The 25,370-nt window shown below is 38.2% G+C and overlaps 1 protein-coding gene across 1 annotated transcript in view; it reads left to right on the forward strand.

Annotated features, from left to right (window-relative positions):
* DTNB (dystrobrevin beta) overlaps positions 1 to 25,370 on the forward strand; it is a 185,753-nt gene that overhangs the window by 83,502 nt on the left and 76,881 nt on the right. Inside the window, exon 10 of the mRNA XM_054568949.1 lies at positions 8,934 to 9,058. Coding sequence (XP_054424924.1) covers positions 8,934 to 9,058 — 125 coding nt within the window. The remainder of the gene's footprint in view (positions 1 to 8,933; positions 9,059 to 25,370) is intronic.

Consider the following 25,370-nt stretch of genomic DNA (forward strand, 5'->3'; position numbering starts at 1 on the left):
ACTACAAAATGTCCAGTTATGAAATGTTCCTGTGTTGTGTATTCATTAACCCTTCTGATTACCTACGGTAAAGCAGATGTTGTGCCCCCAGCGCCCTCCCCTGGGCCCTCGTCCTGGCTTGCAGTGCTTTCCCGCAGTTCCAGGTTTTGGATGACCCCCTGGACACTGATAAATGTCTGCGGTGCTTAATGCCAGCCCGGGCTTCTTGTCTGCACTGACTCCTATATCCAGTGGTCTTGTGGACATTTTCATCTGGAAATCTCACTGACTTTTCTGCAGTGCATGGTTCTAATCATTTTTCACTTAGTTTTCTTGGACTTCTATGTAGAGAACTATATCATCTATAGGAAACAATTTAGTCATTTTGCAGTCATTATACCTCTCTCTCTCTTTTTTTTAACCTCTTTGTGTTGGCAAGAGCTTCTAGAGAAGTGCTTCCAAAAACTGCCTGAAGAGAATCATCTGGGCTGCTACTTCGAGAAAGTACCAGGCCTCTTCTCCTGTGAATTATAACTTAGCAGGTCTGGGTTGAGGCAAAGGAATCTGCTTTGTTTTGTTTTGTTTTTTAGACAAGTAGCGCAGGAATTTCTTATCTTCAGACAAGTTTGGGAAGCACTGATTCAGAGCAGCTCTGGGTAGTCGTGGTGGCCGCCTGTGGGTCCTGCCCGGCGTCTGTGTACCGTGCGCGACACTGACTGACTGTCAGCTCTGTCCCTGCCTTGGCCTGTGGCAGTAGTCGTAACAGGCCTTGGAGTTACTGCGTACCCGGGGGTAGTCGCCCAGTGGTCGATCTAAAGCAGACAAAGAACTTTCTGCCCTAGTATCCCTTCAGTAAACATGTCTAGTGCCTGTTATGTTCCAGGCCCAGAGAGCTGCTGTGCAAAGAGGCACAGGGCAGGTCTTGATTTTCCAACCCTCATTCTCTCTCTAACCCCCCCGCCTTTCCGGGGACCCTGGCTGCCCGTGAATAGACTTCCATAGTGCTCCTGGGCTCTGCTGCCTCTTGTTGTAGCCGATTAGACCCTTTGGTTGCCAAAACCTGAAGTATTGGTCACACTTCTTTTTCATTCTATCCTGCTATGTAGTCTGTTACTTCATTTGAGCCAGAGAACTGTCTGCTCAGTGTATGCTAGAAGCAGCTTCTAAACCAGAGATGATTTGTAACACACTGAAGTTTCATCTTGTGGAGTAATGTTTTGAAAGCTTTTACAGTTATGTTTTTGGTCGGGGACTTTCATGTGTGTCTCACTCACAGGCAGCACTATGGCAGCATTGAACTATTTGCAGTTGCTGGTTCTGCCCTATTTTCTTTTATGTCTTTGGAGCTGTTGTTCTAGCTGCCTTTACCTCCTCCCTTCCCCTTCCTCGCAGCTTTCCCTTGCCAGTTTCTCTGTAGCCTCTCAGATTCAGCCATTGCCTCTTCCTGATCCCCCAGTCTTTTTGGTAAAGCTTTATAATTTTCCCCCAGAAATGTCTTCTATATGTTAGATTCTTGTTTATGTTGTTGTTGCTTCTGTGAATGGTGCCTTTTTCCCTAGCTTTTTTGAGATATAATTTACATGCAGTAAAATGCACCTACTTTAAGTTCATAATTCAATGAATTTTGGCAAATGTATATAGTCATCAGATGACATCTTTTTTGAATTATGTATCTTAACACTTTGATGCTGGTGTATGGAAATGAAAATTATTTTGGTACTTTAATCCACTCTGTAGTTGTCTTCTTTAACTTGCTCATTAACTCTAGTAATTTGTACTCAGATTCTTTTGGATTTTCTATAATAATTATATCACCTGCAAATAGTGATGACTTTGTTTCCTCTCTCCTGCTCCTTATACTTTTAAACATTAATCATACTTTCTTCCCCCCTTTGGTCTTTTAAGGCTGGCTGGAACCTCCAGTGCAATATCAAATAGAAGTAAATTTAGAAGAGTAACATTTAAAAAGAAATAGGCTAATAGCAAGAAAGGGCCAAATTGAATTTCTAGAAATAAAATACTAAGGTTAAGCTCAATAGAGGGGGGTTAAGTAGAAAATGAGAGACAGCTACAGTAAAAATTAGGGAATGGAAAATAGATCTGAAGAAATTGACCAGGATAGAGAATATTGAACACAGATATAGGGAAATGGAAAACATGAAAGGTAGTTAAAGGATTTGAAGAATAGAATGAAAAGATCAACCTATAATTCTGTACCTAGCTAACCTTTTTTAAATTAAAAAAACGATTTTATTTCTTTTTTATTAAATAAATTTATTAAAATAATGATGTCTGATTTTGGTGGGCTTAAAATACGAAGAAGCTAAAGCACGAATCAACTATGACATGAACATAGTTGAGGCACGATTAGAGTTACGGGATTTTAAATTACAGGGTGGGAGTACAGATGCTGGTTAAGGTTGTGGTCAGTGTTCATAGTAAAATAGCTAGAGGGGGTTTCTGTCTTGTCCGAGGAATTAATAGACTTCTATTTCTGCTTGGATCCCCTCAGACAGTGGCCTAATGCCGAAGATGGTGCACGCAGAGTAATTGGAAGTGAGCAGGACAGGAATGACCTCCGCGCACCGATCCTTAGGTTTTCCCCTTAGGCCCCTGTGCTCCCAAGTGTCAGGGCCTGTTGGCGTGTATCCTGAGCTTCAGACTGTGCTGCGCAAGGAATTAGCTCAAGGCTGATTGAAAATACAGTCATCTGAGCTCCAAAGAACTTTTTTTTTCAGTGTTTAAGGGCCTGTCCCACAAGTTTCAGCCCTGGCACTGGAACACGCAGTGCAGCGGGTCCAGCACAAGCCCCCTCCCACCCTGACCTGGGAGTCTGCCCTCAGTTGGAAACTCTGTGTCCCCACTCCCGACTCAGCGGAGCTTTCCCTTTGTGACCCCCGCCGCAGTACTTGGCGTCCGCAGTCTGCCTCTGGCTCCTTGCAGGACCCCGAGTCTGCCTCTGGCTCCTTGCAGGACTGCCTCACTGACCCCGGCTGTCTCTCCCGGCCCCTGTGTGTTCTTTCTCCCAGTGATTGTACCTGTTGAGTGTCTCTGTTGTACCAGGAAAAGAGTGAGACAGGCCTATTTATATGAGCTTTAGTTTTCACACCTATAAAATTGGATTTTATATATTTTAATTTTTTAATTTAAATATTTATATTATAGATTAACTGGATGGTTAAATGAGCCTGTGTGTGTGTGTGTGTGTGTGTGTGTATATATATATATATGCGCGCGCGTATGCGCGCAAAGCACCTTTAGGTACCTGACACTAATGTCTTAATAAATCTTATTTCCATTTCAGGGAGGAAAAAAATGAAACCACTGGCAGAGTAGACTCAAAAACTGTAATTTGTTAAAAAAAGAAAATTAAAATGAGAAAAAACAAAATCTAAAAAGTGGCTAAGAAAGGACAAAAATAAAAGAAAAAATGAAAAAATGTTAAAAATGAAAAATGTTATAATAAGCTATAGAAATAAATAAAAGTAGTAAGTTAAAATTACTGCTCGTCCAATATGCCATGGCTATGGGTTCAGTCCCAGTCAGGGCATATAAAAGAATCCAGCAACGAATGTGTGAGTGGGACACCAAATCAGTGTCCCTCCCCCCCTCTCTTTCCCTCTCCCCACTCTCTGCCTCTCTTTCTCTCTAAAGTAAATTTTTAAAAAAATCTATAACATAACAAGAAATAAATGAGAGATGCATAGATTGTGTATGAACAGGACTTTATAACTTTATTGAAAGATGTTACAGAAGACTTAAATGCATGAGGAGATGAATATATTTATAAAGTAATGTTCAGTATATAAAGATGTCATTTATCTCCAAAACTACTTATAGATTTGATAAGTTCCCATCAAAATCCTGACAGGATTTTTTTATGATAAAGAACACACTGATTTCAAAATTTAAATGGCTGTATAAAGCATCAAAAGAGAGAAATACTAAGTTTGGTTCCCTGATGCTACCTGCAAAGAGAAGGGGCAGCTACAGCAATTAAGTCATGTCACACTGGCTCAGGGGTAGAAATAGAATATCTAGGAGAGAGAGAGTGGACTAGTTAATGAATGATCCTGAGGCAATTGATTATCCATAAGGTATAAAATTGGATTCTTTCTTCATACCTTCCAAACAATTTAGTTCTCAGTAGACTGAAACTTAAATACAGAATTAAAAACTATAAAACTTTAGAAGGCAATGTGGAAGACTGTCTTTCTGACCTCAGAGAAGGAAATATTTCTTAAGATACAAAAGTACAAAATATAAAGGAAGAGATTACTAAATTGGGACTAATGTTATATTTGAAGATGACTTTATTAAGAACAAACAGAATGAAACACAGGCCTTAAAGTTAAGGAGTTGTTTGCAAGTCATAACTTCCATGGGATTAACATACAAAAAATATAAAGAGCTCTCATAGATCAAAAAGAGAAAGACAACCCAGTGAAATACTACGCAAAAGACAGGAACAGGGATTTCACAGATGAAAAAACACAAATGGCCCATAAACACAGGAAAAATGTTCAATCTTTTTAGTAATCAGGGAGTTACAAATTAAAACCACAACACTATTTATCACCCACCAGATTGACAAATGTTAAAATGTCTGACAATAACAAGGATTGGCCGGAGTGTGGAGAGTCTGGGAGCCACTCACATGGCCGAGGGGGGTGGGAATTAGCACAGCCACTTTGTTGAAACAAGTTGGCAGTGCCTGGGAAAACTGAATGTGCATAACTCATGCCCCAGTAGTTCCGCTCTTATGAAATTCTTACATATGGCCACCAGGAGTCGTGGACAAGAAAGTTTATAGCAGTGCTGTGAATGAAGGAAAAAAATGGAAACAGCCCAAATGTTCACCAGCAGTAGGTTGAATATATAAATTATGATGTAATTAATAATGAAGTACAATAAAAAATGAATAAATTACAATTACATACGTCAGTATGGATGAATTGTAACATAATTTTGAGTGAAAGAAGCAAGTTGCAGAAAAAACATGTAAGTTTATATAGGTTTTAAACATGTATTAAGTGAATCATATGACATACATAATTGCAAAGTAAGAGAATATAGGAAATGCTTAATACAAAATCCAGGACTCTGACTACCAGGCGGGGAGCCGGCGCGGTGGGAGCGGGCTGTTGCGGCAAGGGCCCGCTGCAAGGCTTCAGGCTGGCTGGGAGGTTCTGTTTCTCAGGAAGAACAGTGGGTGGGTGGGTACGTGTTTATAACTTTAAAAACTGTTCATACACATTTTATACACTATTTGATATTTTTAATTGCAAAAATATACAAGGGCAACCCCCCAAAACCCAGAATTTATTATAAAAAATTGTGTATTCTTACATCTTTAAACCTCAGTTGCTTTCAAAGCACTTTTTTTTTTTTAAAGGATTTTATTTATTTTTAGAGAGAGGGGATGGGATGGTAAAAGAGAGGGAGAGAAACATTGAGGTGTGAAAAAAACATCTATCGATTGCCTCTAACACAACCCCAACTGGGTACCTGGCCTGCAATCCATGCATGTGCCTTGATTGGGAATCTAACCAATGACTTTTTGATTTGCAGGCAGGTACTCAGTCCACTGAGCCACACCATCCAGGGCTCAAAGTACTCTCTGTTTGACTCAGTACACATATCAAGACTTTTTTCCAGCGCTCAGAATAGTTTTTGAACTTGTAGATTTTGATGCCTTTTAGTGCCTCTACCATTTTTTGTTTCACCTCTTCCACATCGTCAAAACCTTTCCCTTTCAGGACTTTTTCATTGGATAAACCAAAAAAAGCTGAACAGGGTGAGATTGGATGAATAGGGAGGGTGATCATGCTGTTCTTGGTCAAAAACTGCTGAACACTCCATGCTTGTAAACCACCCATTGTGAAATGGGCAAATGCATTGAGTCTTCAAAAAAATTCACTGAAGCCGAATGCAGCCTCTCACAACAATGCCAGCTGGTACACTGGTACAGATGGGTTCCTAGAACACTCCCCCAGCTGGGGAAGCCTGTACAACAAGGGACCTGCCCTCCAGAAGATAACTCTGTTTTTTGGGGGTCCCCCTTGTATATTTTAAAAATTTAAGAGATGGTAGGAAATGTCTTGAAATTAGATGGGTTAGGTATTGAAAATGCACAAAGATTGAAAGTCAATCTAAAAACCTAAAAGTGTTTGGAGGAGACTTGATTTTCTAGTTTAAGGCCTCCACTATTTCAGTTTTGGAGTTCAGGTGAAGGGGGAGGGACAGAGACCTCAAGGACCACCTCTGGCATAGTAAGGTCCACAAAGTGTGGGGGACATCGGTCCCTAGGCCTGACTGCTCTTCCTCCCCTCTCACTCCCTCCTTCATGTCCATGAGTGTTTAGTGACCGACTACCCAGTCCTGGGCGTGGTCCTGGGGGCCAAGCAGCCAGAAGAGGCAAAGCCCCATCTTGGCGCTCACAGCAGTTTTCGGACCTTGATTAGTACAGGCTTTGTTAACTCTCAGCCTCCTGACCCCACAGTGAAATTCAGGTCTGTGTCATAATCCAGTCTTTGAGATTTGGTTAAGGAAATCACTTATGTACATATTTAGACAACCTAATTGAAGGCACATCTTTGACATTTTCAGGGTAATATCCTTTCTAGTTTTGTGCTAGCCCATAGTTAATATTCTAATTCCTGTATTTTTTTATTTTCTAATTTTTTCCCATATATATATCAGGCCTCTCTCGATGAACTCTAATAATTTGGAATTGACTTTGATGTATTGAGTTCACTGCTCTGTCTATATTTCTGAGACTTGAAACTGTATCTAATTTTAAACTGTGACTTAAAGCAGTATTTGCAGGAGCGCAGCAGGCGTCCTGCTGGAGAGCATTAGGCGGGGCAAAGGGAGACATGTGACTTCACTGCTCTCATTGCTCAGGGTGCAGCCAAGACAGTCCATCTCACAGAAACCGCATGAGTTCATGGCCCGGGTGTTCCCAGGTAGAGCAGAACCCATGGCATGAATACATGGATTACAGATGTTGTGTATAGTCATAAAGGTGAATTTAGATATTCTCTGGTGCCCTCTGATTGTCTCCTACTTGTATCATAATTCTCACAAAATGAAGCACAGGTGGTTTGGTCGGGAAAAAAGCTATCGAGAAAATTCATCTGGGCAAATAACTTGTTCAAATAACATCCTCTGTTATAGGGCAGGTTCTGGAAATACACAAATGAGTAAAATGTAGACCCTACCCTTGCAGAGCGCCCGTCTGACAGAGACAGGCACGTAAGACAAAAGGTGCAGTCACATGGGAAGTGCGCCAGTGCAAGTACCTACGCGGTGCGTGGGCAGCTTGGAAAGGTGGCGCTGGCTTACAGAGCCGGGAGCAAGGGAGGCCTGCAAGTCGTGTTGGGAGCTGAGCAGAACATTGACACAGAGATGGACTGGGAAAGGCAGACGCCAAAACGGCTGGTGCTGCGATACAGAAAACTGAGAGAACGTGGTGTGTTGGGCTAACTAACTTGAACAGCTTGTTGTTTGTGCGAGTGTGAGGTGAGAGGTGAGGAGAGAGGAGCCAGGTGTGAAAGATGTGGAATATGGTGGCATTTATTTGGATCTAAATCTTTAAATGATTGTCAGCCTTTGAAAGATTTTAAGCAGAAGACTGACGTGTCTGGGGGAAGTGTAGACAATGGATTAAAGGGGAGACTCAGAATCATGTTACAGTTAGTCATTGGGCAAAGGGAGAATGAACAGCCATTGGGGGAAGTTCAGAATTTCTGCTTTGTTTCATGTTATTTTCAGGAAATTGGATTATATTTAGACTTTTCTGAGAATTTAATGGGTTGAAGGGGATAGTGGTAGGTGATTTGGGACCAGTGTGGGAAGTCTCTGAAAGAATTGGTACTATTCCATCTTTATTTTAAACAGGTATTAACTAACTTTGCCTATATAGTCTTAAGGGCCTGCTGATTTTTGCTTATTTTGTGTTGAAATATATACAAGCAGCATATAAAGTTAAATGGAGAATATGGTATTGATGAGGTAGGTACACAGCTGCAAGCAAGTTCTCTTTTCCAATTAAGTTGGTACATATGGTGATATACTGCAGAGGCAACAGAATGAAATGTTTAAACTTCTTTGCAGTTAATATCCTGCCAAGAAAATCTCAGACAACAGTGTTACTTAAAGGGAATTGGGTGGACAATAAAATCAGCATCCTATAAAGAACCTCCTTTAAACCATGAATGTTCTACTTAATTGTGGCATATTGTTTACTTTGGTACATATTTACTATTAAATCTTAGACTTGATAGTCTTTGGGTTTGGTGTGTATTGTTCTACCTCCCAAAGAAACGTATTCGTATGCCGACTTATTTTTGTGCCTCAGCACATCATAATTGAGAGTCATAGGTCTGATGGCGACTGCCCGTGTCTGTGAGTGTGCGCGTTTGTTTCTGTATATATAGCCAGACCCTTAACACCAAATTTTCTGCCTCACATTTATTTTGGGAATATTCTCTTGAGAGGCATGTTTTGGCCTGTGGCTTAGTCAGCTAACTTGCTAACATTCAAAAGCCATGAGCTCTCAACACTTCATCCCAACACAAATTTCTGACTCCAATTAGGGAATTAACTATAACATCTTTAAAAAAAAAAAGAAAGAAAGAAAAGATCCAGAGGCATCAAAATGGGGAATTTATGCAAAGGGCACATAGGGATGTTCAAAAGGGAAGTTAACAATTACCCTAGTAATGTGGCTGCAGAGAGCAATGAGGAAGGAAGCCAGAAATGTAGGACCACAAATGGCTGTGGAGCAGCTGTAGGTTCTTTTCTGCAGAGCCCATTAATGGTGCTTATAAGGGAACTTAGTTTATTTGGAAAGCTGTGTTCTACAGCTCTTGTTGCCATTTCTTTTGAAATTCTTTTTCATGCTTTTGAAGATATGATTCCTTACTTCCTTATTTTCTACTTTGACACAGAAATCCCCTGCAAAGAAGCTGAGCCATGCAATTAGTAAATCTTTGGGGTGCGTACCCACCAGAGAACCCCCGCATCCTGTTTTTCCTGAGCAACCAGAGAAACCACTTGACCTTGCAAATATAGTGTAAGTATATACCTGGATATGGATGTGGATTAGACGGAACTGGAGACCTTGCTAAATTCTTTTGGATCGAAGCCACCTAACATGAACACTTAACCTGGTTTTGGGAAACTTAGACTTCACGCTTTCATCTCTTTAAATCAACATAAATGCCTGTGTGGATACCTAGCTCCTGAGCCCCGAAGTCTAAGTGCCATATAACAGTCTCCAAGAGAGGCATCAATACATTGAAGAGTAATTATTGTGCTGGATTTAGCAGAGTTGCCTTTTGTTGTTGGCGTGCTCTTTTCTTAAAATGGTGGTAGAGGCCATTTCTTCTCTATAGCAGTAATGCCCATAGATTTTAAAAACTAGTTTAGACAATAGGGAAATGAAAACCAATGTGATATGCTCTTTCTGCACTGAGAGAAAATTAGGAAACATAAAGCTATATTTTATAAACAAAACTAGTGACATACACACACACACACACACACACACACACACACACACACATTTAAACTGAGTATTCATGCTAGAAAGCCAAAGGGACCTAAAAAGTTAGAGAAACAGAGAGAGGGAAAGCAAGGAGGAGCAAGAAAGATGGATACTATTCTGATCTCTTCTTCACTCTGAATTAAATGATGGTACTAAGCTTAGTCTGGTGGATAAAGTTGGTAGCTTTTTGATCGTTAGTCTTTATCAGGTTTAGAAGGTTTTCTGTTGGCATAGACATTCATTTTCTTTACGTACCTGATGGCAGAATGATACAAGCATGTAGCTTAAAAGTTTAGTAATACAGGAGAGCTTAAAATGAAACCCAACACATCCTCCCGCACTTCACTGTGTTTTGTTTGGCTTTTAGATCTAATGATTACCTCCATATCTCTAAATAGTACATTTAGAGCACCATTTCTTGACTTACCAGTTTTGGATATTATTGAATCCCTTCTGTGGCATAAGGAATGAACCCACCCTGGTTTTTCATAATTATGAGGTCTGTCTGGAAAGGTCCAGCCATTGTTAATATAACGAGAACAGTTTGTGAAACATCGATGTAACCTGGAAGCCAAGGAGAGTAGATGGAATGTGCATGCATGAACAATGACCACTGTACTAGTCAGCAAGGGAGGTAGATGCTATTGAGTGAGCATGTGCACTTTGTGGCCATCACATTCAAAATGACTTGAGTGAATAGAGCAAGGATTCTGCATCAGATGTTGTGTTAAGCTTGAATATTCCTCTGTGGAAACTGTTTGGATGATTCAGAAGACTTTTGGGGATGGTGCAATGAGTGCAGCGGAAATAGAAGTGCAGCACAAACACTTTGAAGATGGTTGAGAACCTGTTGAAAACGATCCACGTTCTCGAAGGCCTGCAACAAGCAGAACACCTGAGAATGTTGAATGTGAATGGGCTGCAATCAACAAAGATCGGTGACTAATAGTGTGAGAACTAGAAGCTGATCTGGGGATTCCAAAAACTACTGTGTCCAAGATTTGGACTCAGGATCTTGGCATGAAATGTGTCATGGAAAATTCATTCCTTGGCTTCTGCTGCCAGAGCAGAAGGAACATCGTGTTGTGGTTGCTAATGACTGTATTCAAACCGTTACTAATGAGCCAGATTTCCTCTAGAAGGTCCTAACTTTGACGGGGACTGAGCCTTCATTGTCCTATGTACAGTGCTTCTTGTATCTTGTATCTTCTTCAATAAATGTCTCTATTTTTTCAATTACATGGATGGATACTTTCTGGACAGACCTCATATATCACCATTTTTTACATTGGTCAACTTTGTAATTTTAAATAATATTCTTAAACCTCTATTTCTTGTAAGTTCTCTTGCCTTTTATGTAAAATGAGGAAATTAGTACCGTCTATTTCTCCATCTCCTTTTGCTTCCTAACTTCTATCATCTATGCCTTCCCTTTTATATTGTCAAAACTGATGATACTCCTGTTCCCTTTTATGTAGGTTTAAGTCTAAAAGTTGAGAACCAAATAGCAGCATTTACAGTTAGTACCACTTATTACAAAGTCCAGCAGTGTGCTGTGATTCTGTAGGTTCTTTTTCGTAGTTCCAAATTCATGATCCCTGTGAACTCTCATCTGAGTTCAATGGAAATTTCTTTCTTATACAACACTGATTGCTGAAAACCATGCCTGTTGACAATATAATTGCATTGACTTTCTGACTTGTTTTTCCTTCAGTTTCCCATTGCTTTCTTCTTGCTAGGGAAAAAAAAATTTGCTTTTCTCCCCACAATGTTCTTTAGTGAATTTTACCTATTGCATGTAATCCATTTTTGGGGTTAAACTTGTTAAGTTTTTCCCTTTTTGGTTAGTGTTCTTTAAGTTGCATTTTTTAAAATTAAAATAAAAGTCCTTGTCACCCTGACAGGTGTGACTCAGTTGACTGGGTGTCATTCCACGAAGCTAAAGGTCGCCGTTTCAATTTCCAGTCAGGGCACATGCCTGGGTTGCAGGCTGGGTCCTGGTTGCGGTGCTTACGAACGACAATCAATCAATGTTTCTCTCTAACATTGATGTTTCTCTCCCTCTCTTTCTCCCTCCCTCCCTCTCTCTTTCTCTCTCTCTCTCTCTCTCTCTCTCTCTCTCTCAAAAATAAATAAATAAATAAATGTTTATAAAAGTCCTTGCGTATCCCAACATTGTTGTGTTTTTTTCCTCTCTCCCCCTTTTTCCTTTTTAAGTTTTGAGAATGCCCCCTTCACATGTCTTTAATTCATCTGAAGTGGATTTTTGTGTATAGCATGATATAGACTATGAAATTTTTTCTCTCTCTTTGCTTTTGCAAAATAACTTGTCTCAGAGCCATTTATTGGATAATTTATCATTTCCTGACTTACCTTCAATGCCACTACAGTCATAAATGAAGTTTCTAGACATACATGGTCTTGTGTCTGGGCTCTTTCTTCTGTTCCTTTGGTTAAATTGTTTGTCCCTATGCCAATATCTTAATTATTATAAGGGATTAAGTAATCTTCTTTAAAGAGTGTCTTGTCTATTCTTTGTTCTTTCATATAAAGTTTAGAATCAGCTTATTGAGTTCCTCATAAAGTTTTGTTGGATTTTTCAGGTATTCATTAAATCTAAAGATCAAATTGGGGAGATTGACATCTTTACAATATTAAACCTTTCATCCCAGGAATGTTTTATGTCTTTCCATTTATTTAAATATACTCTTATGCCTTTCAATAAAGCTTTATAATTTTCTCCAAAAGAGTCTTATATATGTTAGATTAATTCTTACGTACTTTACATTTGTTGTTGCTGTTGCAAATGATACCTTTTTTCCTACAGTTTTTTAAAAATAAAATTTACATGCAATAAACTGCATCTACGTTAAGTGTACAATTTGCTGAGTTTTGGCAAATGTATGTAATTGTGCAAATGGTATCCTTTTTGAATTATGCACCTAAACAGTTTGTTGCTGGTGTATGGAAATGCAAGTTGGTTTTGTATTTTAATCCACTACGTAGTCATCTACCTTAACTTGCTCTTTAATTCTAGTAATTTGTACTCAGATTCTTTGGGATTTTATCTAAATAATTACATTACCTGCAAGTAATGACAGCTTTTTTCCCTCTCTCCCACTCCTTAAACTTTTAAGCATTAATCATACTTCTTTTTTCTTTTGGTCTTATAATGCTGGCTAGAATCTTCGGTGCAATATTGAATAGAAGTGTTTTAATAGGCATCCTTGTGTTATTATTAATCCCAAAGAGAATGCTTTCAGCATTCATTTAGTATGTTATTTGATGTAGTCTTTGTATAAACTGTTTATCAGGTAAAAGAGGTTTTCTTTTATTACTAGTTTGCTAAGACTGCTTTCTTTTTGTCATGAATGGATGTCAAATTTTGTTGAAGGTTTGTTCTGCATTAATTGAGATGATCATGCAACTTTCTTTATTAATGTAGTGAATCACATTTTTTTAAAAACAACCCTGGAATAAGTGTAAATTGACTCTCCTTTTAATATACTGCCAGGCTTCATTTGCTAATATTTTATTTAGCTTTTGCCTATGTTTATGAGTTAAATTGTTCTGTAATATTTCTGTTTGTTTTTCTTTCTGTCTTTAGGACAAGGTTTGCCTAGTTTGCTTACTTCAAAAAATTGAGGAATATTCTCTTTTTTATACTTTTTAGAAGAGCCTGTTTAAGATTGAAATTCTTTGTCCTTAGCCTTCTGTGTGGGAAAGTTTCTAATGGTCAATCCCATTAAAAAAAAGTAAGACTATTTTCATTTTTTATTTCTTCTTTAGTCAGTTTGGAACATTTTATATTTGTAGGAATTTGTCAGTTTCTTCTAAATTCTCAAAGTTATTGGCACACAGTTTGTAATATTTTATCTGCAGTATATGTGCCACTATCCCTTTTTTATCCTAATTTCATATATTTATGGTTTTTCTCTCTTTTTTTTATTTGAAAAACCTTGCCATAGGTGTGTCTAATCTACTGGAATTTCAGAGGACCGACTTTTGGGTTTTATGATTCTCTTATTGTATGTAATTGTATTTTAAAATTTCACTTCCACCCTTATCTTCATTATTTCTCTTATAGTTTCTTTGAGTTCCTTTTACTCCTCTAAGTTCTTTAAAGACGTGGTAGCTTACTCATTTCAGGTTTTTTCCCCTAACATAAGCATTTAAAGGCTATCAATTTCTCTAAGCACTACCTGAGTGGTATTCCAGGGATTGTTATGTAATTTTCTTGTTTAGCCCTAAATATTTCCTAAGTTCTGTTAAGATTTCTTCTTTGAGAAGTATACTTTTTAAATTTCCAAACATACGGGTGTTTTCTAGTTCCCTTTTTGTTATTAATTTTTAATTTAATTCATTTTGGTCTGCACAATTCAGTTCTTTCAGATTTGTTGATATATATTTATTATCTAATGTAGAATCCAGTTTTTATCATGTTCCATGTAAATTTGAAAATAACATTTATCCTGTGCTTGTTGGGTGAGGAACTTATGACTGACTGACTGGATGTCCACGGAGTCAAGGTTGTTATTCATGCCGCTTAAACCTTCTATAGCCTCATTTACTTGTTCCAAATAACACATTTCTCTAGGAAATGGAAAATTTATTTTTATGTAGTGACTCTCTTTATTCCTGAGAATTCTCTTTGTTCTCAAGTCTATTTTATCTGCTAGTAATGTCTTTTAATATCTTCTGCTAGATGTGTGCCACATATAACTTCCCATTCTTTTATGTTCAGCCTTCTGTGTCCTTGGGTTTTCGGTATGTTTCTTGTCAATTGTAAGCTGGATTTTTTTTTAAAGAAATTTTATTTTTCAATTACAGCTGCTTATTGGAATAATTAATCTTTTGTCAGACTTGCTGCCAAATTTTTCTGACTTTGTAAATGTCTCTTAACTGTTTTTCTTGGTCAAGTTTTTAGTTTAAAGATCAAATTTGTTAAACTTTTTCATCATGGTTGATAGCTTCCCTTTCATATTTAAAATAATGTTCTCACCTCAACTTTATAAAAATACCTCTGTCTATAAAAATTTTCTCATTTCTGAAATTTTTTGTTGTCAGATATAAGATAGAATTTAAGTTTATTTTTTCAATATGGATAGCTGTTTGTTCCAGCTCCATTATTTTCCTGATTATTTTGCAGTTTTAATTTGACTTCCTTTTAGCAATCGATACTCACTTTGAAGCTCTGAGAAATCATATAAATTAGATATTTGCCCTCTATATGTAATTTTCTAACAAGATGTCTTTACCTTATGGTCTGCCTTTATCTAATTGGCAGGTTAAGAAAGGCTTTTATGAAGAATCAGTAACATTTACAGTGAAGCTTAAAAGGTGAATAGAAATTAGGCAGGCGGAAGGCAGGGGGAGGAGCATTCCCAGCAGAGGGGGCGTAGGGGCCAAGGGCAGCGGAAGGGGCACAGGTTCCCAAAGGCCGCCTGAGATTTTGGACATTATCTCAGACTGAAGGGTTTTGATTAGGAGGGGGACATGTTGAGTTTTATTTAAGAAAAGTTATCTCCTGCTGTGTGGGAATAGGAGCAGGACAACAGTGAAAAAGAAGCGGCAGCTAGGATTCCTTTTTTCATTGACCAGGTGAGAGATGATGATGGTTTGAGCTATCATGACGGTAACAGAGATGGAGAGAAGGTTGTACACGGAAAAAATCTTAGGTTTTACTGTTATTGCATACCCAGAAATAAAATTAAAACCTCAGTAGAAGTTTGGGTCAGGAATAGAAACTCAAATGTAACGTACATTGTAGTGTTAATTGCTTACGTTTCATTTTTGACATCGAGATTTATTCAGAGCCTCACACATTTGAGACTCAAGACTTGTTGATATTTATGGAGCATCCATAGTGTACCAGGCCCTTTGCTCACCTCCTCCTTAACCCTCACAGCAACCTTTACAGCATAAATACCGTTAACCTATAACATCAGGAAACAGCATCGGTGCAATCGAATGGCCTTCCCAAGGTCACACAACTACAATGTAATGAAGTTGGGACTACAATATAGGGCTCCTAATCCACGCTCTGCCTTCTTTCCGCTGCACCTCAGCTTCCTTAAAATGCTGACCCAGGAGAAATTGTTATTATAGAAATGTACAGTAATGGAACCATTGTTTGAACCATACAGTTGGTTTTAAGATCAAGAGAGAACGTTGAATGACTGTAATTTGGATAGCAGAAAAATAGAAGAGCATCAGTGTGAAATGATAGAAGAAAAACTTGATTAGAAATTCAGAGATACGAAAAAAAAAATCAAGTCATCAGTTTGCTTTTCCATAAAACTGAAGATAATAAAACTTATCTTAGCCCTGGCTGGTGTGACTCAGTTGGAGCATTGTCCCGTAACCGAAGGGTTGTGGGTTTGATTTCTGGTCAGGGCATGTGCTGCGGTTGCGGGTTTGGTCCCAGTCTGAGCTCGTAGAACCCACCATTTGGGCAAGTACTGGGGGCAAACAGTTGATTCTTCTCTGTCTCCCCTCCTTTCTCTCTAAAAGCAATGAAAAAAAAATGTCCTCAGGTGAGGATAAATAAATAAATAAGACTTATCTTAATTATCTCAGGATATTGTTTAAGGATAATGTATCTGAAAGTGCTTTAAGAGGTTAGTATGCCATAAATATTGTATTATAAACTTCTAAAATCTTTTCCTCAGAATAAAGTAAATCATATCACAAAAATGTTAACTCTGCAAAAACTGGGACTTTTGTATTTTACTGAGTTCCTAGTGCCTAGCCTGATGCATGGTAGGCACTTAAAATACTTTGAATGAATGAATAATACAAAATATGACTTGTATAAACATACAGCTCACCCACCCTTTTATGTTCATTCTCTTTGAAAATGCCAGTCATATACCTACAGTACCTAAAGTCTCCACTAGATGTCAGGCATATTTCCTTGATTGGTTGGTTGTGTTTTTTTTCCTGGGGAGTTGAGAATATTAAGTAAACAAGGTTGGTCAAATAATTCTCAGACAAAACCAACTCATCTATCATCAACACTCTAGCAAGTTTTCTTACTTCTGAGTCTTTGAGAAAAATTTGTTGTTTCTTTTGGTCAAAACATTTTTAGAAAATGTCCAGCCCTTGATGTCTCTGAGAGACTATTTCCAGTTTCAAACAGTTTGCTGTCACTTAAGATGCAATTGTCTAACCGCATAGTCGTTATACCTAATTTATTTAATTAGTAGTTAATCATCATTACATTTCAGTTTATGTTATTTAAGACTTTTTTTATTTTTTAATAGTTTATTTTTATTGCATTTTTTCCATCACCATTATATCCCCCCACACCCTCTTCCACCTCCATCCACCCTGCCCCCGCCAGTCACCACACTGTTGTCCATGTCCATGAGTCCTTGTTCTTTTTTGCTTGATCCCTCCATCACCCTAGCCCCCACCCCTCAGTGTTGTCAGCCTGCTCTCTCTGAGTCTGTCTCTATTTTGCTTATTAGTTCAGTTTGTTCATTAGATTCTACATGTGATACTTGTCTTTCTCTGACTGGCTTATTTCACTTAGCATAATGTTCTCCTGGTTCATCCATGCTGTCACAAACAGTAAAATTTTCTTCTTTTTTACAGCCTAGTAGTAGTCCATTGTGTAAACGTATCACAGCTCTTTTATCCACTCATCTACTGATGTACACTGGGGCTGATTTCAAATCTTGACTATTCTAAGTAATGTTGCTATGAACATAGGGGTGCTTATATTCTTTTGAATTTGTATTTCAGATTTCTTGGAATAAATTCCTAGAAGTGGAATCACTGGGTCATGATGCAGTTTCATTTTTAGTTTTTTGAGATAACTCCATACTGCTTTCCACAATGGCTGCACCAATTTGCACTCCAACCAACAATGCAAAAAGGCTCCACATCCTTGTCAGCACTTGTTGTTTGTTCATTCATTGACGATGGCCATTCTGACAGGTGTGAGGTGATATCTCATTGTGGTTTTAATTTGCATTTCTCTGATGATTAGTGATGTTAACCATCTTTTCATATGGTTCTTGGTCTGCATTTCTTCTTTGAAGAAGTGTCTTTTCAGGTCCTTTGCCCATTTTTTAATTGGATCAGGGTTTTTTTAGTGTTGAGTTTTATGTTCTTTATAAATTTTGGATATTAAACCCTTTTCAAATGTATCATTGGTGAATATGTTCTCCCATTTAGTGGGTTGTATTTTTATTTTGTTGATGGTTTCCTTTTCTGTGCAAAAACTTTTTAGTTTGATGTAGTCCCATTTGTTTTTCTTTTGTTTTCCTTGCCTGAGGAGAAATATCAAAAAATAACATTGCTGTGAGCAATGTCTGAGATTTTACTGCCTATGTTTTCTTTTAGAATTTTTGTGGTTTCAAGATTTAAGTCTTAAATCCATTTTTAATTTATTCTTGTGTGTGGTATAAGAAGGTAGTATAGTTTCATTTTTCTGCATGTATTTGTCCAATTTTCCTAGCACCATTTATTGAATAAACTATCTTTAGCATGTTGTATGTGCTTGTTTCCTCTGTCAAATATTAATTGACTATAAAGGTGTGGGTTTATTTCTGGGCTCTCTATTCTGTTCCATTGATCTATGTTTCTGTTTTTATGCCAATACCATGCTGTTTTGATCACTGTGGTCTTATAGTATAGTTTGATACTAGGTAGTGTGACTCCTCCAACTTTGTTCTTCTTTCTCAAGATCACTGTTGCTATTCTGGGTCTTTTGTGGTTCTATATAAATTTTTGAAATATTTGTTATAGTTCTGGGAAATACATCGTTGGTATCTTGATAGGAGTTGTGTTGAATCTATAGATTGCTTTGAGTAGTATGGATATTTTAATGATGTTAATTCTTCCTATCCATGAACACGGTGTGTGCTTCCATTTGTTTGTATCTTATTCAATTTCTTTCTTCAGTGTCTTAAATTTTCCGAGTACAGGTCTTTTACGTTCTTGTTTAAATTTATTCCTAGGTATTTTATTCTTTTTGAAGCAATTGTGAATTGGGGTTGTTTTCTTAATTTCATTTTCTGATAGTTCATTATTGGCATATAAGGATACAATTAATTTCTGGATATCAATTTTGTTTCCTGTTACTTTACTGAATTCATTTATCAGTTCTAGTAGTTTCTTAGTGGAATCTTTAGTGTTTTCTATGTACAGTATCCTATCATCTGCAAATAAAGACAGTTTTACTTTCCTTTCCACATTGTATGCCTTTTATTTCTTCTTGTCTGATTGCTGTGGCTAGGATTTCCAGTATTATGTTGAGTAAGAGAGGTGAAAGTGGGCATCCCTGTTTTGTTCCTCTTATTAAGGGGGAAGTTTATAGTTTTGCCCATTGAGTATGATGCTGGCAGTGGGTTTGTCAGTTAAGGACTTTATTAAATTTAGGTATGTTCTCTCTATTCCCGCTTTGCTGAGTGTTTTATCATAAATGGGTGCTGGATTTTATCAAATACTTTTTCCTGCATCTCTTGATATGATCATGTGATTTTTGTCTTTCATTTCTTTTTTTTTTGATATAACATATTATGTTTATTGATTTGCAAATAATGTACCATCCTTGGATCCCTGGAATAAACCCCACTTGATCATGGTATATGATCTTTTTAATGTATTGCTGGATCCAGTTCGCTAGGAATTTGTTGAGGATTTTAGCATGTGTGTTCATCAGAGATATTGACCTATAATTTTCTTTCTCTGCTGGTCTTTACCTGATTCTGAAATTAGGATAATACTGGCCTAATAAAAAGAGTTTGGGAATCTCCTCACTTCTTGAATTTTTTAGAATAGTTTGAGAAGGATCACTGTTAGTTTTTCTTTAAATGTTTGTTAAAATTTGCCTGTGAAGCCATCTGGTCCAGGGCTTTTGTGTGCCAGGAATTTTTAAATTATTGCTTCAGTTTTGCTGGTTGTTTTCAGTCTATTCAGGTTTTCTGCTTCTTCCTGATTCAGTTTTGGAGGATTGTATGCTTTTAGAAATGTATCCATTTTACCAAGGTTGTCCAATTTCTTGGCATGTGGTTGTTCATAGTAATTTCCTACAGTCCTTAAAGAGGTATCAGTTGTTACTTCTCTTTCATTTCTGATTTTATTTGTATACTCTCTCTTTTTTTCTCAATGAGTTTGGTTAAAGGTTTGTCAGTTTTTTTTATCTTTTCAAAAAACCAGCTCCTGGATTCATTGATCCTTTGAATTTTTTATTTTTTTTAGTCACTATGTCATTTAATTCTGCTCTTATCTTGATTATTTCCTTCCTCTGCTCACGCTGGACTTTGTTTATTGTGGTTCCTCTAGTTCTTTTAGATGTAGGGTTAGGTTGTTTATTTGAAGATTTTCTATCTTCTTTAGGTAGGCCTGTAATGCTATGAACTTCCCTCCCATGGCTGCTTTTCCAGTATCCCATAGGTTTTGGGTTGTTGTATGTTCATTTTCATTTTTTTCCAGATGCTTTTTGATTTCTTCCTTGATCTTATTGTTAACATATTCATTATTCAATAACATGTTATTCAGCCTCCATCTATTTGAATGTTTTTGAGTTTTTTTTCTTGAGATTGGTTTCTAGTCTAAAGCCATTGTGATTTGGAAGATGCTTGATATGATTTCAATTTTCTTGAATTTGTTAAGTCTTGTTTTGTGTCCTACCACATGGTCTGTCTTTGAAAATGATCCATGTGCATTTGAGAAGAATGTATGTTTTGCTTCTTTGGGGTGAAATATTCTGTAAATATCAATTGAATCGATTTGATCTAGGGTGTCATATAATGCTAGTATATCATTGTTGATACTTTGTTTGGAAGAGCTATCCATTGTTGATAGTGTTAAAATCCCCTACAATGACTATATTGCTGTTGATCTCTTTCTTAAAGTCTTCCAAGATTTTCTGTTCCTATGTTGGGTACATAAGATTAGGTGTTTCTGTGTTGGGTACATAAATGTTTAAAAGGGTTATATCCTCTTGTTGGACTATTCCCTTAAGTATTATGTAGGGACATTCTTTGTCTCTTGGTATGACCTTCATTTTGAAGTCTCTTTTGTCCTAAGTATTCCTACCCCAGCTTTTTTTTGTTGTTGTTGTTCATTTGCCTGGAATATTTTTTTTCCATCCCTTCACTTTCAGCCTATGTATATCTTTTGTTCTGAGGTGGGCTTCTTGTAGATAGCTTATATGTGGGTCGTGTTTTCTTATCCATTCAGCTACCCCATGTCTTTTGATTGGAGCATTTAATCCATTTATATTTAAGGTTATTATCGATAGGCGCTCATTCATTGCCATTTTTCCTTTTGTACCTGTGTTTCTCTCTTATATATTTCTTCTTCTTCTTAAAGCAGTCCCTTTAGCATCTCTTGCAGTGTTGATTTGATGGAAATGTACTCTTTTAGCCTTTTTTAATCTGGGAAGCTCTTTATTTCACCTTCCATTTAAATGAGAGCCTTGCAGGATAGAGTAGTCTTCGTTGCAGGTCCTTGCTTTTCATTACTTGGAATATTTTGTGCTAGTCTCCTCTGGCTTGTAGTGTTTCTGTTTAGAAATCAGCTGGTAGCCTTATCAGAGCTCCCTTGTATGTTACTAGCTGTTTCTCCCTTGCTGCCTTTAGAATTCTCTCTTTGCCTTTAAATTTTGCCATTTTAATTGTGATGTGTCTTAAAGTGGGCCTCTTTGTGTTCATCTTGATTGGGACCCTCTCTGCTTCCTGACCTCGCATGACTTTTTCCTTAACCAAGTTAGGGAAGTTTTCTGTCATTATTTTTTCAAACAGTTTTTCTAGCCTTGATCTCTTTCTTTCTCTTTTGGTATTCCTATTATGCAAATATTGTTACATTTCATGTTGTCTGAAAGCTCCCTTAAAATATCCTCATTCTTTTTCAGTCTTTTTTGATTTTGTTGTTCTGACTGGGTGTTTGGGGTTTTTTTTTGGTTTTATCTTGTCTTCCAGGTCGCTGATTCTGTCATCTGCCTCATGTATCCTGTTTTTAATTCCTTCTAGTGTATTCTTCATTTCAGATATTGTATTCTTCATTTCTACTTAGTTCTAATTCATAGTTTCTATGTCCTTTTTCATAATTCCCACTAAGTTCTTTGTAGTACTCACTAAGTTCCTTGAGCATCCTTATAACCATTACTTTGAACTGTGTGTCTGATAAATTGCTTGCCTCAATTTTATTTAGCTCTTTTTCTGTAGGTTCCTCCTTTTCTTCCATTTGGGTTTTTTCCTTTGTCTCCCCATTTTAGTTGTCTCTTTGTGTTTATTTCTATGTATAAGGTTGATCTTCTTTTACTTTCTATCTTGAGGAATATCCTTATGTGGTAGGAATCCTGTAGGACCTAGTGGTACAGACTCCTTGCTCTCCTGATCTGGAAGCTTTAGGAATGTACTTTGTATGGGTTATGTGCACTCCTCTGTTGTATTTGGGTCCTGATCGTTTGTTGGTGGGAACTTTCCTCTGGCTGGCTGACTCCGAGGCTCAACCCCCACCCCGTCTTATACACTGTTGTATAGGTACTGACAGAACAAAGCAAAATAATACAGAAACAACACCACGAGAAGCAAACCTCTCCAACCACAACAGCAATATCAATGACAAAAGAATAAAGTCTAGTACAAACAGAAAAAGAAATAGAAGAGTAGGAAAAAGGGAAAGGAAAAAATATATGAGAAGATGAAAAGAAAGAAAAGTGATTATGAGAAGAGAAAAAGGAAAAGAACTAATACTAGTAATGAATTGAAAGAAGAAAATGAGGAAAAGGAACACATAAAGAGAAAATGTTACAAAAATAGTAAAAGGAAAAGGGAACAATGGAGTAATCAAAGGTAAGAGTAAAATAAGAGATATTAAAAAAAATAGAACACCAAAAATAGAAGAAAAATAGATAAAAAATAATAAAGTGACTATGATAAAGAAAAAATAGTGAAAATAATAAAAAAAGAACCAAGTCTAGTTGTCTTAGCAGAGTTTAGTGCTTGCCTGCTGGTTTCTCCCTTGGAGATGGCTCTGCTGTCCAAGTCTGGTACAAGTCAATGTCCGGTACTGTCGACATCTGGCCCCCAGCAGCCTTTTTGAAGCTAAAAGAGATCCACGGCTTGTGGCTGATTCCTCCAAGCTTGGCTGCTCCCAGGATGAGCCATACTGCTCTGCAAAGTAGGCTTTTATCAGCACCAGATCCAGGGGTGTGTCAGCAGACATCCCATATCACTGCAGGATCTTGCCTCTGCCTGTCTCTTCCTGCTGGCCTGCTGTCAGTCCTAGGCTAGTTGTGGACCTGACTGCTTCTGAGAGGGCTTCTGGCGGAAACGGGCCTGTGATTCCTTGATATCCTGTGGCAGGTGCCTTTCAGAGTTTTGGGAAGATGGTGGGTGTGCTCCCCACCTCTGAGCCAGTGGTGGGAGTCTGTCCAGGATTATTGTCTGTACTCAGCAGGACTGGGTCCCTAGTAGACCTCCAGAGACTAGTTTTTGGGTCTGCGGGGCACTGGGAGGGAGTTTCTGTGGTTCTCCCATGAGGAGGAAGCGCCAGTTTGTTCCCTGGGAAAGTATAGGGGTTGGCTGCACCCTGCAGGCAGACTCTGACACCCTCTGAGTCTACGTCACTGTGTCCTAGGCTGGGGCTAAGATGCAGGATGGGAGAAAAGAAAGAAAAACAAAACAAAACACCAAGACAGAGCCTAACTGAAAGAAGAACAAAAAAGGTGCAGGGTGGAGGGAGCAAACAGAATTCCAGAGGGTGGGGGACGTGGTACCCCACAGGATAAAGGAGTTGATTTCCCCCCTGGGAGGGGCTCGCTCTTCTCCAGGAAGCTGGCTGCTGTGGAGCCCCAGCGAACCCTGCCCCGAAGATCCTGCAGCTGCTCCCCGAGGTCTCTCCCCAGGGCCTCCTGCCCCAGGCTCTCCTGCCGCATCTCTAGCCTGTGCCACCCTCCCTTCGCTGGTGCCCAGAGTGGGTCGCTGCGAGCACAAAACCTGTGCTTTACCCCGTCAAGGAAAAAAAAAAAGATGGGTTTTTCTGCAGCGGGTTCGTCTCACCCCGGCAGAGAAAGACCCCGCAGCACCGCACCGCTCGTTTGCTAGTGGTGGGCTGGCCTGGCACTGGCTCTCTGTGCTGTTGCGGAGAAGCTCTGACAGCCATGCCGTGGCAGGCCACCCACCCTCGTGTGCGGGCCAGCCCCTTTAAGTTGTCCCCGCCCTCCCTACTCTCTAGGGGTGGTTTTTTGGCCATCCTTGGTTAACAGTCTCCTTTTCAGGTAGCTGTTGGCTTAATTCGAGTGGTTGTCCTCTTTCATTTTTTCTCCAGGCTGGTTCTGGGTGGAGATGTGTGGTCTACCCTCTGACTCTGCTGCCATCTTGGAGCTGCCCCCCGCCCCACCATTTATACATTTTTAAATAGCTGAGCAGAAAGAAAAAGAATAATAATCGTGAACTTTTGTGAAAATTATATGGAATTCAAATTTTAATCTCTATAAAGTTTTATTGGGATACATCCACACTTCTTCATGTACATGTTGTCTATATTTGCTTTCTGGCTACCATGGCAAAATTGAGTCTTTATGACTGAAATTATGTGACCCTCAAAACCTAACCTATTTACAATCTGGCTCTTCATAGAAGAAGTTTGCAAACCCATACTCTTAGGTAAGGATTGATTAAAAACTGAAAATTTAGGGCACTTTGTGCTTCTTGATATTCTTTTTTTATGCATGCTCATCATCTTTGATGGTCCATGTTGTTCTTTTCACCCAAGGGTGAAAGTTAATTGGCGGCTGCTGTTGGGATTTTGGATAAAGTTTGTTACCTAGACACTAGACCACCTCCTTACTGTTTCCCGCCATATCTGCAAATATAAATATGCTTGAACAGCTAAGGCAACTGGTTTCCTCTACCTATTGCATCAAAACAGAATTAACCTGGACAATAAATACTGTTATTTTTAACTTCTCTTCTGTTTAATACTGACTGACAGTCTATATGTGCGTTACTTTGATTTGATCAAAACATACCTGTTCTCTTTGTTGTTTTATTCCTATACTAACCTTTCAGATTTTGTTGAACATTAGACAGCTGTGCTTGAAATAGCTAGTGCTTTCAGGTTTGTGAACTTTGATTAGTACAACCTGAAAATTCTGACTGTTTTGTTCTTATTTGTAATGACTTTAAGTAGATCAGTGGAATTTCACCAGACCAGTAATAATGTAAGAAGACCATTTTTAACCCTATGGAAAAAAAACAGGTTTAACTTCTTGTTTATATGGTTTAGTTAATAAATGGTTTTAAAATGATGGGTGAATCTAGTGTTGGAAGTGGCTTTTGTGACAAGGGTGGTTCTGGCTAATTGTCATATGCCAAACTGAAAGCCTCATTGTTGGCAAAATATTTTATAAGCCAATTTTTTTTTTCAAAGAGAGTTAATAGCTGGCTTTGTATTCCCTAATAAATTGTGGGATGTTGCAGAATTTATAGTGTTGATAAATTGGGTTGGATCGAAATTACTGACTTCCACAAGAGTTTATTACTGGTGGTGCGGCTGGGGCTCTGCGCCTGGCGCAGAATATGGAGTTTTAGTTGAGGAAACTGACAAGATGATACGTTTCTCCAGCTCACTGGGTGGACCTGATGTTCCAGTCACTTGAAAGGGATATCAGATCCATTCTGGGTGTCTTGCCTTCCTGAGACTGAATCTATTTGGAGGGTTGTAATTTTGAGACGTTTCCAACGGGTTTATATTATATTTTGATTCTTAAATCCTAGCTCATTGAATATTAATTCTGTCTGGCATTTGGCTGTAATAATTTTGAAAACCTAGACATGGTGACATAATCTGCTCACCAGTGGGCCATCAGACAACT

This window comes from Pteronotus mesoamericanus, unplaced genomic scaffold (genome assembly GCF_021234165.1).
Source record: "Pteronotus mesoamericanus isolate MK-2021 breed Mesoamerican mustached bat unplaced genomic scaffold, CSHL_Meso_final contig_101, whole genome shotgun sequence".
NCBI lineage: Eukaryota > Metazoa > Chordata > Mammalia > Chiroptera > Mormoopidae > Pteronotus > Pteronotus mesoamericanus.